The sequence below is a fragment of the Hyperoodon ampullatus genome (genome assembly GCF_949752795.1).
Source record: "Hyperoodon ampullatus genome assembly, chromosome: 3".
NCBI classification, from domain to species: domain Eukaryota; kingdom Metazoa; phylum Chordata; class Mammalia; order Artiodactyla; family Ziphiidae; genus Hyperoodon; species Hyperoodon ampullatus.
In genome coordinates this window covers 151,374,301-151,387,734 of record NC_136916.1, presented here as the reverse complement: position 1 = coordinate 151,387,734, position 13,434 = coordinate 151,374,301, and the positions used below count along the sequence as shown (strand labels likewise).

Here is a 13,434-nt window from a genome sequence, read left to right as displayed (position 1 = left end):
TCTGTGCTGTCTCCTGTGCGGCAGTGTCCAGGCCATGCTGCTCCAGTGGCTATGTCCTCAGAGAGGCCACGTCCTCCGTGGGAGGGAGGCTGCCAGAACGGGTGCAGGGAGAGAGACCAGGACTGGTACCTATCCGTTTGCTGCTCGCTAGCAGCCTGCTGGGGCTGGAAAGTTTTCTCAGATGTTTGGGGAAGGAGCCAATGTTCTTTGCAAGCTCTCAGCCTGCTGGAGGGAAGGAAACTGTGCAAAGGAAGGAAGCTGCAGGGCTGCTACAGGGCTAGGCCTGAGGGAGCTTTTGATAAGCCTTGGCTTTTCCTGCTTCCCACCTTTTTGCCAAATACCTTTGGGCCCTGGAGGCTGCTAAGGGAGCTTAGCCTAGGCCCAGCCTGCTCCTCCTTGGTGCAAGTTTCTTGCCTGCCTCTGTCCTGCCCTTGGCAGCTGCCACCTAACCCCACCCCACCTGGTCTAGTGCTGATATCCACAGCTCAGCCCTCAGTCCTGCATGCTGGAGATTTCTGGATCCTTCCCTGGGAGGGGGAGGTCTCCTAGCCAGATGGGACAGGAGCCTTCATTCCTTGACCTGTGTCATTTGGGAGCTATTTATTTATTCTTAATATTTAATTTTTAACATCCTCTCAGGGACCAGGGGATTCCTTCTTTCCAGAGGCCCAAGTGCATTTATCCCAAAACAAGGCACCTTCTTGGCACCACCCTCTCCCCGACATTTCCAAGACCCTAAAGTCCCTCGTTTTGCCAATAGGAATGATAGCACTGAAAGAGGGCGGAAAGGTGGAAGATGTCACAAAGGCACACGGAGACTAGCAGGATCAAGGGAGATCAAAGGCAGTTCTTGTTGCTACCTCTTCTTTGGCTGTACTTTCAAGTAGCTTGAGGGGATTGGCTGGAAGCCAGATTCTGGTTTTGTTTCTGGCTTGAAGAAGCCATATTTGGTGTGGAGTCACTGAAGTGGAAGGGCTGGAAGATTCTGGAGGTCCCTTCACTTGCCAGTCCCATAGGAGGGCTGAGTTATTTTTCTGATCTTGCTGTTCAACTTTAGTTGTGTAAAAGAAGTTCTAAGTGAATCCATGTTAGGAAGGAGACAAAAAGTATTCATTCTGCTACTCTTCTGAGATAGCCTAAAGGCGTCATATTGGTAGCTGGGAGTGGGGAGGGAGTTTTGTTTCTAAACTATGCACTATCAGGTATGTATTAGCATTCATTTATGCATTAATATGGTTATACATGAGCCCAGCTATGGGACTTTACAAAATTCTCTCCCCTCCCCAACTTCTGATGGCTACCTAGACCTCTAACTTCCCAATTAGTTTCTTCCATAGGCTTTTACAAGCTCAATGGCCCAAGACTGCAAAAATCTGGTATACCCTCCAAAAACAGGAGGGTAGCAAATTTAGGCTCTCTTCTAAATCACATATGTAATATGAGTGCCTTCGCAGCTTTGCCCCAAAGTGCTACTTAAGTTTCCCAAGGTTTTTTCTATTTAAACCGTATTTAGTTTCAGGCTTCTTTTTTGGACACGTGGTAACAGAAACCACCTTCTCTAGAGCGATTCTCCTCTTCTAAGCTCACGGAGACCAGACCAGGTGAATATAGGTGGAGAAAATCAAGATGGTACCTCTCTGTATTAACCCTACCCAACACCGTATTTTAGAAGGGTTTATGCTCCAGAATGGATTTATATCTAGAATGCAGTGTAAAAGGTAAAATGTTTAGAGGGCAGATGCAACTGTGGCAAGTGACCTGCCAATAAAGTAGGTGCACCCATAGAAGCTGGCATACGTATATCCTTTATGGTGCTTTCTCCCTGTGAACCATTAGGCTACTTTGTTTTTTCTTTTTTCTTATATTCAGAGCTCTTTGCTTTAAGACGTTAAATGACAAACACCTTCAGCTTTATAATGTCCTCCCCACACCATGTCACATATCCATCTCTCAGCCTCCATCTACACTCAGCTAAGGGCATGAAACTAACCTAGTGCCTGTGTTCTAGACCGTTTCTGAGGTCTCTTACCCACCCACGGAGACAGTGCTTCAGCACTGTCCTCCATGCCTTCAGCAGCCCCCCTCACAACTAAGGTACACACCCATCCCTTCTGCTACCCCACTTCCACCCCTGGCACAGAGGTCGTGTGCTGCTTACGTCTAAAGGGATCCCCTATATTTAACTGCCTCAGTGACCTAACCTCTTTCTTCTCATGTGCCAGATGTTAAGATGAAGGAGGAATACAACACATACGCAAGCCTCAGCTATTTAAGTATGTTTTTACTGGGGCTCACTTTTCTGGGACGGTATTTATTACCAGACTGGCAAGCCTAACTCCTTAGGTTTATAGGAAGTATGCATATTTTTATAAAACAACTGTATGTCCTCCCCATATTTTTGCTGTGTTAATATTTGCCTCTCACAATTTGCAGCTGTTTCACCTTTTCATTCGTCTCTCAGTCGAAGGCCTTGTTGGAGGGGACGGAGCACAGGAATAGCCTTGACAGTCTGTAATTATTGTACAAATATTTTAATAGCATATAAATAAGTATATTCCTTTTATTTTGAAAAATATCAGACACTGCCTTTTGTGTGTTTGCTGCCTGTGGCACCCTTTTTTAAAAAGACTGTTACATATTAAAATAGTGTACATATATATAAATATTACCTCTTTTGCTGTACAGTTGTGATAGACCAGACTGAAGATTTTATTTTTTGTGTGCTTTTTATAAAAAAAATTAACACACTAAAGAAAATCTTGCTGATGTGATTGTAATGTACCTATGTAACTTATTTACTTTTGAATGTTCTTCTGTATCTTTAAACCTTTTATTAAATAAGGTTTTAAAAATTCAGAGTTGAATGCTGTGTCTTTCTGGGGAGATTTTCACCATCTGGGATTGACGTAAACAGGCCTTGGTTTGCTTGCAAGGGATTACTTGACGTTGTTGAACCGTAAGGATTCTGTTTTATCAGCTCACTGTCGATGATGCCAGGACAGGGGAAATAACACGTTAGCGTTTGCCTGGCTACAAAGGTTACTAAATAGATCTAGATATTCTTACAAAATTTTAGACAAGAAAAAGTCTCAACTCAGTGTCTCACACAAACACACAGCACACTTACAACGTTTTAGTTTCATTGGGATGAAATTCGCGGAGGTTGCAGAGTGCGATCAGATGGTATAAGGTATTTTCTTATACAGCATTGACTTGAACGAGCGACGTGAGTAGACAATCTTCCTTGACGGACGCATATCATCTTAAATCCACTCCAGAGTTATATTATCATCTTTTAAATACAGTGCTTTGTGAGAAAAAAAAAATCTGGAAAATGTGAAAAAGGAAACACGCCGTCAGAGAAATTAATGCCCGGAGCTCCTTGCTGGCACCAAGGCAACCGCTCGCTTCTGCGGGCCGCCGGAGCACTCGGGTCGCCAGTCTTCTGGGCCGCCGTTGCCGTGGCTACGCTCGCGCAGGCTCGGCCGCGGGGGCGGGGCAGGGCGGGGCAGGGCGGGGCGAAAGCCGCTTGCCGGTTGGCCCCGCCTTCCACTGCGGCCTTAACGCCTCGGCTGGCTGCGGGTCTGACCAGCCGGAAGCCGCGCTGCGCCATCCCGTCTCAACCGGCAGCAGCCCGCGCGCGCAGTCGCCGCGGCGGGCCTTCGTCTGCGCCACCTCTATCCTTGCTTCTGCATCCTACCCGCGCCCCCGTCGCCTGTGTTCTGGGTCCCTGGCCGTCCTCGCAGCCCAGACGGGCACCTGCGCCAGCGAAGGAGCCTCTCTCGGGCTGGCCCCGCTGCCGCCGCTGCGACCTCGGGATAGTCTCTTCCTCCGGGGGCGGCACAGTTCTCGTCTGCAGAGAAGCGGCTTCTCGCGCGTCTGAAGGCCGGGCTCCGACCGCGAAAGCCCGGTTGACGCCGGGAGCAGCCGCGAGTGCCTGGCGCCCGGGCTGAGGAGAACAGAAGGCCACGCCCCGCAATTACACCCCGGCGGCCTCCATAGCCCGGCGGCTCCTTCCTTCGCCGTCCTCCCTCACTCCTCGCCTCTGAGCTGCGACGCGACACCCTGCCTGCAGGTGGAGGACCCGGCCCGCGGACCCCGACCAGAGACGCAAGATGGCGGTGGCCGCGTAACTGAGCATTCCGCAGGCTTCGCTCCGAGAACGCGGACTGACATTGGGGGGCAGCGAAAGGACGAGAGCAGGACTCTGGTGTCGTTTGTTAATCGTGGTTGCGTGAAGCTTGACTCCTCGGGCATATTGCGGGGGAGTGTCTGCTGTTGTCCTAAGTTCTAGAGCACAGGGAACCACAGTAACCCGTATTTTGTAAAATTGGGGCCCTTGATAGTTGGCAAAATGGCGATGACACTGTTGGAAGACTGGTGTAGGGGGATGGATGTGAACTCCCAGAGAGCCCTGCTGGTCTGGGGGATCCCAGTGAACTGTGATGAGGCTGAAATCGAAGAGACCCTCCAGGCTGCGATGCCCCAGGTGCCCTATCGAGTGCTTGGGAGAATGTTCTGGAGGGAAGAGAATGCCAAAGTAGCCTTGTTAGAGCTCACTGGCGCTGTCGATTACACCGCGATCCCCAGGGAGATGCCAGGTAAAGGAGGGGTGTGGAAAGTGGTCTTTAAGCCCCCGACTTCCGATGCTGAATTTCTAGAAAGGTTGCACCTCTTCCTAGCAAGAGAGGGGTGGACCGTGCAAGATGTTGCCCGTGTCCTTGGGTTTCAGAACCCCACTCCGGCCCCAGGCCCAGATATGCCAGCAGAGATGCTAAACTATATTTTGGATAATGTTATTCAGCCTCTTGTTGAGTCCTTATGGTACAAGAAGCTGACACTCTTCTCCGGGAGGGACATCCTGGGGCCTGGAGAGGAGACATTTGATCCCTGGCTGGAGCACACTAATGAGGTCATAGAGGAGTGGCAGGTGTCAGATGTGGAAAAGAGGCGGCGGTTGATGGAGAGTCTTAGAGGCCCTGCTGCTGATGTCATACGCATCCTCAAGATCAGCAACCCTGCGATTACCACCGCCGAATGCCTGAAGGCGCTTGAGCAGGTGTTTGGGAGCGTGGAGAGCTCTAGGGATGCGCAGGTCAGATTTCTGAACACTTACCAGAACCCAGGAGAAAAGTTATCTGCTTATGTCATTCGTCTGGAGCCTCTGCTGCAGAAGGTGGTGGAGAAGGGGGCCATAGATAAAGATAACGTGAATCAAGCCCGCCTGGAGCAGGTCATTGCCGGGGCCAACCACAGCGGGGCCATCCGAAGGCAGCTGTGGCTGACCGGGGCTGCGGAAGGGCCAGCCCCAAACCTCTTCCAGTTGCTGGTGCAGATCCGTGAGGAGGAGGCCAAGGAAGAGGAGGAGGAGGCTGAGGCTGCCCTCCTGCAGTTAGGCCTGGAGGGGCACTTCTGAGCCCCCAGAAAAGGGGCTTTAGTGCAGACCTAGGTCACAGCTGCTTTCATTCGTTGTCTCTATGCTGTCTTACAGGTGTGTCTCCTAGTAGTAAAGACTTAGCCATGGTTTTTTTGGGGCGGGGGGAGTCAGGCCTGCGTATTCATGTAACATTAGTAAAATCGTGCAAACAAGCACCAGAGCTGCTGCGGTACAAGTGACTCATGCTAGCTACGATGCTAGGGAAAGGTCTGGACACGAGTGCTCAGTGCAAGCTGTCATCAGCTTGCATCATCATCAGTTGTGGAAAACGTGAACTCATGACACTTCCCATCGAGGTAATTAAATGTGAAATTGCATGTTCAGATGTTTAGTGCAGAGCCTGGCTGACACAAGAAGTGTTCAGTAAAAATGTGAACTGTCACTACTATCATGAATAGTTTTTGTGTTTACTGTAAATTGTTCCTGATTTACATTAATGTAAAGAAATGTGAATTAGATATTCAAATTTAGAGTGCAAATTTCTTATTTTTCATCTTTAAACATCTAAATCAGTTTAACTGAAAAGTGTTCCGAGACTACAAAATGGGTTGTTAGGAAAATACTGCACTTGTAGAGCTGTGTAAATCAAGTTTTCACTGGACAAGATACAGATTGCAAGGGGAGGTTAATATGAACCAGTTACAGTATCTATTACCCCATTTCAAATCTTTGTCATTGAAGTGTAGTTTACCTTGTTCATGCTGATTCTAAGTGTTCTAAATTTGAAGTTATCAAATACATGTATATTAATAGAAATATTTTTTAAATTCTATTGTCTTGTTTTTCTGACATGTATAAAAAACTTTCTGTAATTAAGCTCTATTATATTTTCTTTTCTTAGGAAGACTTCCCCATGTCACGGAAAAAAAAAAACCCCAAACCTCAGTTGTTTTACTTTAAGCCTTATATCATAGTATGTAACTTTAAATTGCAATGCTTTTTTTTTTTTTAATTTATTTATTTATTTTTGGCTGCGTTCGGTCTCCATTGCTGCATGCGGGCTTTCTCTTGTTGTGGCGAGTGGGGGCTTACTCTTCGTTGCGGTGCACAGGCTTTTCATTGCGGTGGCTTCTCTTGTTGTGGAGCACGGGCTCTAGGCGCCCTGGCTTCAGTAGTTGTGGCTCGCGAGCTCTAGAGCGCGGGCTCAGTAGTTGTGGCACACGGGCTTAGTTGCTCCACGGCATGTGGGATCTTACCAGACCAGGGCTCGAACCCGTGTCCCCTGCATTGGCAGGCGGATTCCTAACCACTGTGCCACCAGGGAAGCCCCAGCAATACTTTTTAATATATTCAATTTTTGCATGTTTTCTACAAGACAAATGTTTGAAGGCAAAATAGACACAAGTAAATGTTAACTTACTATTAGATGTTAGAAAATCCTGAAATGGTTTAGGAGGTTATCTAGTAGTGCTTTTTTTCCCCTTTTAAATCTTTTTTCAGCTAAAAATGTTTCACTGCAGGAATAACTCATCATACCTGTATAAAATTAATGCTTCAGTATTGCAGCAGCCATTTACATCAAGAGGATATAAGAAGGGAAATACGGCTTAAAGACATGTTTGTTTGGTTGCAGAGATTCAGTGACTGAAGATGTCCTTCTTTTGAAATTCTAGTAAATCCAGAAGTGATTAAATGAACATAAGAATTCAGTGGGGTTTTCCCCTAGTAACAAGGCTTTAAATTAATAGCTGGCCTGCATAACAATCACAAGGTAAAAAATTTTATTTATGAAGGCTGATATTGGTATATGTTCTAAGATTTTTCTGTACAATTATTCATGTCCTCACTTATCATGTCTGTGACTCCCTCTCACACTCTTCTCAACACATCTCCACATCTTGGACCCCACAACAGACACGCAAATCTTCACTTCCCCCGACAAACGTCCCCGTTGCCCCTCCTCCCCACTCATAACTTCCTCCTCCGTTCCCACAGGCATGGCGCTCCATACACACCCTCCATACCTCACAGTTCTGTCTTCACACACTCACTCCTACCTTCTCCCCAACACTCCATCATAAACATACTCCCTCCTCCCACCACACACACACACACACACACACACACACACACACACACGCTACATTTACAACAAAAAGAAATAATAGGTTCTTCACTTTTTTCACCCAGTACGTTATGGGCATACTTTACCTGTACAAAGGGATATGCCATCTTTTTATGGCTGCAGAGTTGATTGCATTTTAGAAGGGAAAGTCATCACTTAGAATTCTTTTATTATATATAATTGTATATATCTACATATACATACATATATTTAGTGTAATATATATATATGGCAGAAAAAATGTCAGAATCCTAGATGTTCACCCTTTGTTCTAGGAAACAATTAACTAAAAATAACGTGCTATTTATGATCTGAATTAAGGTTTTCTCCTTTTTTTAATTATTTATTTTTGGTTGCATTGGGTCTTCGTTGCTGCGCGCTGGCTTTTTCTCGAGTTGCGGCGAGCGGGGGCTACTCTTCGTTGTGGTGCGCAGGCTTCTCATTGCAGTGGCTTCTCGTTGCAAAGCATGGGCTCTAGGTGAGCAGGCTTCAGTAGTTGTGGCTCGCGGGCTCTAGAGCGCGGGCTCAGTAGTTGTGGCTCACGGGCTGTAGAGCACAGGCTCAGTAGTTGTGGCACACGGGCTTAGTTGCTCCATGGCATGTGGGATCTTCCTGGACCAGGGCTCGAACCCGTGTCCTCTGCACTGGCAGGCGGATTCTCAACCACTGCACCACCAGGGAAGCCTAAGGTTTTCTCTTAATAGGTACAAATTAAAATCTTTCTGCCTTTTAAAGGAGGAGAGCAGCAAGAAACATCCTCACAACCGAAGAATTGTGGAATAAAGAAGTAGAAACTGCACTATATTCCCATTCTGCGACCAAAATTACATTTGACTGATAGCACAGAATATATGCTGGGAAAATGTGTAATATTACTGCTATTTATTGCTGGGTTCTTCCTGTTTCTTGTGTATCAAAAAAGGGCTAGCCAACGTCAGGTCATTCCAGACCACAAATCAAGGGCCTGTCAGCCAACCTTAACCTTGTACACTTCTGGAAGTCAGGAGAGGACTAGGAATAACCAAGTGTAGTAGTAACTTACTGTCTCTGGAAGTGCTCCTTCCAGGATCCTAGTCATTTGAAATTGTGCCCAGAGAACTTCTGGGGAAGACTTACAAACTTGAGAGAGGAGGTTATCATTGGTAGTAAACTACTGAAAAAAAAATTTTTGGCATAAAGAAATGAGTCAATCCCCAATTCTCTCTTTCTCTCCCTCTCTCTCTCTCTCACACACACAAGCTGTGTGGAATATGTTATCCAAACACTGAGTTTCTTCGGAACTGAATATCATTGGAAGTTCACATAGTTGCTCTATATTAGGTAAAACTAATGGACATGTAACCAAAAAAGATACACATTAATTTTTTTATAAAATAACACAATTTATTACTATTTTAAAACATCTGACAAAATAACATTCAGAAACTCAACATTTCTAAATAATTTAACACAGTAAGTTTAGTCATAAAGACATGCTACAAAATTCCTGAATATAAAAGATTATTACCAACATAATAATAGATGTTAAAATGTTCTTCAGAATGGAGTTGGTTCTAGAAGCCAAAGATTCTGGAGTGATGCTCGTGATCATGACTGACACCCTGGGAGAAGCTGGCCATATGTATATTCTCTACAGCTACCAACTCACCAGTCTTTTGATGGGATTGATCACTCTAGGCAATAGCACCTCAGAGGCAGGTACCCTGCTGATCAAATAAGCAAAGAACTCCCCACCCTTGTAACATTAGCCACAACTTAATCTAGCCAACATCTAAATTAATTTTTAAAATCTAGATGTAGGAAAGATAACTCACAAAGTTTCTATTCTGAGTAGGAAATTCTACTTGATACATCCCCCAGAAGGATGACTTAATGTAGCAGACATGAAAGATGACACCAAGTAAGGAAATAGGGAAATCCTGGCTCTGATTATGCTGACACACAACTACTGCTCAGGTGGGTTTAGAATGAGCAAGGATGAGGTTTGATTCTCTAATATCCACATGCAGGCTAGGTATTTACCCATCTTCCCTTTGAGAGTACTTTCCACCAACATCCAGTTCATTTTAAAGTGCAAATCTACTGAAAAATAGCTTACTCTCCCCCACCCCCTTGTTAAATTTGCTAGATCATAATTTGGTTGGCTGGTTCCCTTCTAACCTGCCCAATATGGGAAATTAACTAGAATCCAGTTATGACTTCTCCAAGTGTCAAGTGAAAATTTATCTTAGGTTAGAAAAAGGTAAGACTCAGTCTAGTTTTTCAGTTTTCTTTCTTTGAAGTCAATGGTTGATTAAAGGCAGGAATAGAGATATAGATGAGGGATTTCTAAAAGTTCAGTGATTTAAAAAAATACCTTTAATTTTTTTATTGCACTTACTTTATAGTTAAAAACACTCATGCTAAAATGAAGATTAAGGAATATGGTCAAGTTAGCTATGTCAGAAGCACCAACTCTGCTACACTGAATCTTGTTTTATATTTAATTATTTACAGGCACATTAAGCAGCCCAAATAAAGAAAATGTGTGCCAAAGAAATTAATTTCTGGTAAAGGGTAACTTTCAGTTTAGCAGTTATTTTTTCCTCCTTTAACAATACTTAACAATGTAAGGTCTTTGTGAACAGACAATCAGACTACTCATGATTGATGCTTTGACACTTCCCCCCCAATTTTTTAAAGTTAATGATTTAATCCAACCTCTCTAGGCCCTATACTTTTTTCCATTTAGTCCTAAGAAAAATCCAGCTGGAAGATTCTAGGTCACATAGATAACCACCTTCAACTCTACTTACACATCACCAACTCTTAGAATAAGTTAACAGTTAAGATTCATTTCGTACTCCTCTTTATTCTACTTCAGACCACTGGTAAGAGGTATCAGAAGAAGCATCTATTCAAGTCAAAATTTCTTTCTATAGAGGAACCACATTTACGTGTCTTATACCACCTCTATTTGTGGAATAGATCCAGTAACCATACCAAGTTACCGGCTAGTTATCACGACCAGATAGTCTTCGGTCCACATGCAAAATCAGTGTCTACACCAGCTACTTTCATATATGATTACCAAATTTTATACAATATTTTTCTGTATTTAATGACTGCTACAGTCTACAAAATTTGTGCATTATTGGACAATGAATGAATACATAAAGAATGAACACCTAAGAAGGATGATCCATTTTCTAAAGTACACTTAAAATGTTAAACTTTAGAGACAAAGCAAAATCTATCATAAAATTGGTTTTTTTTGATAGTAGGAGAGAGGTTGGTTAATAATTACTGTCCTAAGATAAGAATGCTAAACAATAAAAGCTGAGGCCCTGCTAAAAAAACAAGTTGAACCTTCCAGCCCTGAGTTTCTAATGTTATGTGAAAATTATTAAAATGAGCATGACAAAGGAAAACACCAGTGACCATTTCCTTCCATCCATGATTATTAAATACATCACCTTCTCTCCAATAACAACTCAGGTAGCATATGGCTACAGAGTGAAAATAAATGGACCTTGGAAAAAGGAATGTTGCTACAAAGCACTGGTTCTTAATCGGGGGCGAATTTGTTCCCACCCTTCTGCCCCAGAGGATAGATGGCAATGTCTGAAGACACTTCTGATTGTCACAACTTGGGAGAGGGTTCTACTGGCATCGAATGTGTAAAGCCAGAGATGCTGCTAAACATCCTGTACTACAAAGGACAGCCCCCCTCCCCACAACATTATCCAGCCTAAAATATTAATAGTGCCAAGGTTGAGAAACTCTGGTTTAAAGGAACAAACGCCTATTTACAGAGAACACAAAAACCTTTCAAGATCGGACTAGGTAATACAGCCATAAGCTTAACGTTAGGGAACATAGGAAAGCTGAATTCCTTGGTAGACGAAAATAAAATTTCCTGTGAAAAATTAAAATACTGCACTGATTCCATCATAAGAACAGAAGAAATTGAATGATCCACTAAAATGGCATAATGCTTTAAACAAGGAGCACAGAGAGAATCTCTTCCAAGTAGGTCAAATATCTAATCCAAGAAGCATAAACCAAAAGCATTTAATATCAGCTAAATTTGCAGCAGTAAAGGATGATTTAAGGAATGATTTGAGAGAATATTCTGAACTTCTTCATATACCTTATCTTCCATTTTCTAATAACATGGATTCTGGCTTTAATTCCAAGAAAAGGAGGCACAGAAGTCATTCAATATTTGTTGAGTGGAACTGAATTATGAATTTTGTGTGAAATGGACACAGAAAAGCACCTTACACTTCTCTGAGAACTACCAGTGATTAAAAGACATTAAGAAACAAGGAGAAACAGAGAAAATTAGTTTCTATATTAAGAATTCAGAAAAACCAAACACCAACACTGTAAGCCATTTTATAAATAAATTCAGTATGAAGTCATTCATGCATTCCCTACTATATTCACTTCCAGCATAGCTTTTAGAAAATACATCCATACCTAGCAATAGGGCTTTAAGCTTACCTACTAGATGAAGTGCAGAGTACAAGAAAAGATCGTCTTCTTAGTTTAAACATCACCAAGGAAAATTCTCATTGCCTATGGTTCACAAAAGAAATAGTCAAAGGCTTTGAATGTATAAGCCAGTCAGAGTAAAGATTTCTTCCTATCAGACTGTAAGGAAGAGCAAAAGGAAGCTAAAAATAGTATTGGACCTTTATTTAGAATTGATTGTCAAAGCAGTGGTCCCTTTTGATCAGAGTGACTCAGAGAACTCATGTAATTCCTACTTAAATGACAGCTGAAAACTTCTGAAAGCCAGGACTACTTATGCAATCACTTTTTTAAAATGACTGTTCCCTCTCTGACTAGTTTTACACAAGTAAATTGGGAAATAGGAGCCAATAGTTTCTGGTTGAGGGACTTTAGGCACAATATGGCAGGGGGCCTCTGACGTCTTTTTTGCAATCTATCAGTGACTCAGTCACAGCCTACTATGGACTTCATCTGGTTACTGACTACCGTATCTTGCATTTTCCAAAAACAATTTTTTCTTATATGATAAATTCCAAGCTCTGTATCCAACTATTGCTTTGCAATTCTGAGGTTAAATCACCTGCTATGCTTCACAGAAGAGGCAATCCTCAAAAATAATGCCGTTTGCCTGGGATTCCATAATGAAACATCTCTTTTCCATCCACAAACATATACATAATTCATTTTAAGAGCTGTTTAACTTAAACTTTTTGAAAAAATATATTTTGAAATACTAAATTTCACTTATTGAACGGTACCAAATCCAGTCTTTCAAGTTCTACACCCTTAACAACAATCACTTCTCTCAACATGAGGGTCAACAGACCAAAGTTATTAGGGCAAATTTTACAAAATATGAATGGCCAACATTTAGGCTAGGAATTCAGATATAACTACTGCTTATATATATTTACTTATCTAACATATTGGGTTGGCCAAAAAGTTCCTTTGGTTTTTAAGTAAAGATAAAAGACACATTTTTCATTTTAATCAAGAACTTTATTGAACAGCGTATTCACCCTTTTGTTCCGCTACCTTCTGCCATTTTTCAGGCAACTTCATAATTCCATCTTCCTAAAACTTTTTATCTTTTTGAGCAAAGAACTGTTCCAGGTGCCTTTTATAGTCTTCCAGGGAATTGAAATTTTTTCCATTAAGAGAATTTTGTAGAGACCGAAATAAATGGAAATCTGAAGGTGCAATGTCTGGTGAATACAGTGGATGAATCAGAACTTCCCAGCCAAGCTCTAACAGTTTTTGCCTGGTCATCAAAGAAACATTCAGTCTTGCCTTATCCTGATGGAGGATTATGTGTTTTCTGTTGACTAATTCCGGATGCTTTTCGACGAGTGCTGCTTTCAGTTGGTCTAATTGGGAGCAGCACTTGTTAGAATTAATCGTTTGGTTTTCCAGAAGGAGCTCATAATAGAGG

The 13,434-nt window shown here is 42.9% G+C and overlaps 1 protein-coding gene across 1 annotated transcript; it reads left to right on the top strand.

The window, feature by feature from the left end:
• Nucleotides 1–4,354: 4,354 nt before the first annotated feature.
• On the top strand, nucleotides 4,355–5,416 carry PNMA1 (PNMA family member 1; the record flags this gene model as incomplete). Its single annotated transcript, XM_079699187.1, has 1 exon — nucleotides 4,355–5,416. One exon carries the CDS (start codon nucleotides 4,355–4,357, stop codon nucleotides 5,414–5,416), a length of 1,062 nt encoding a protein of 353 aa, XP_079555313.1.
• Between the last annotated feature and the right edge of the window lie 8,018 nt (nucleotides 5,417–13,434).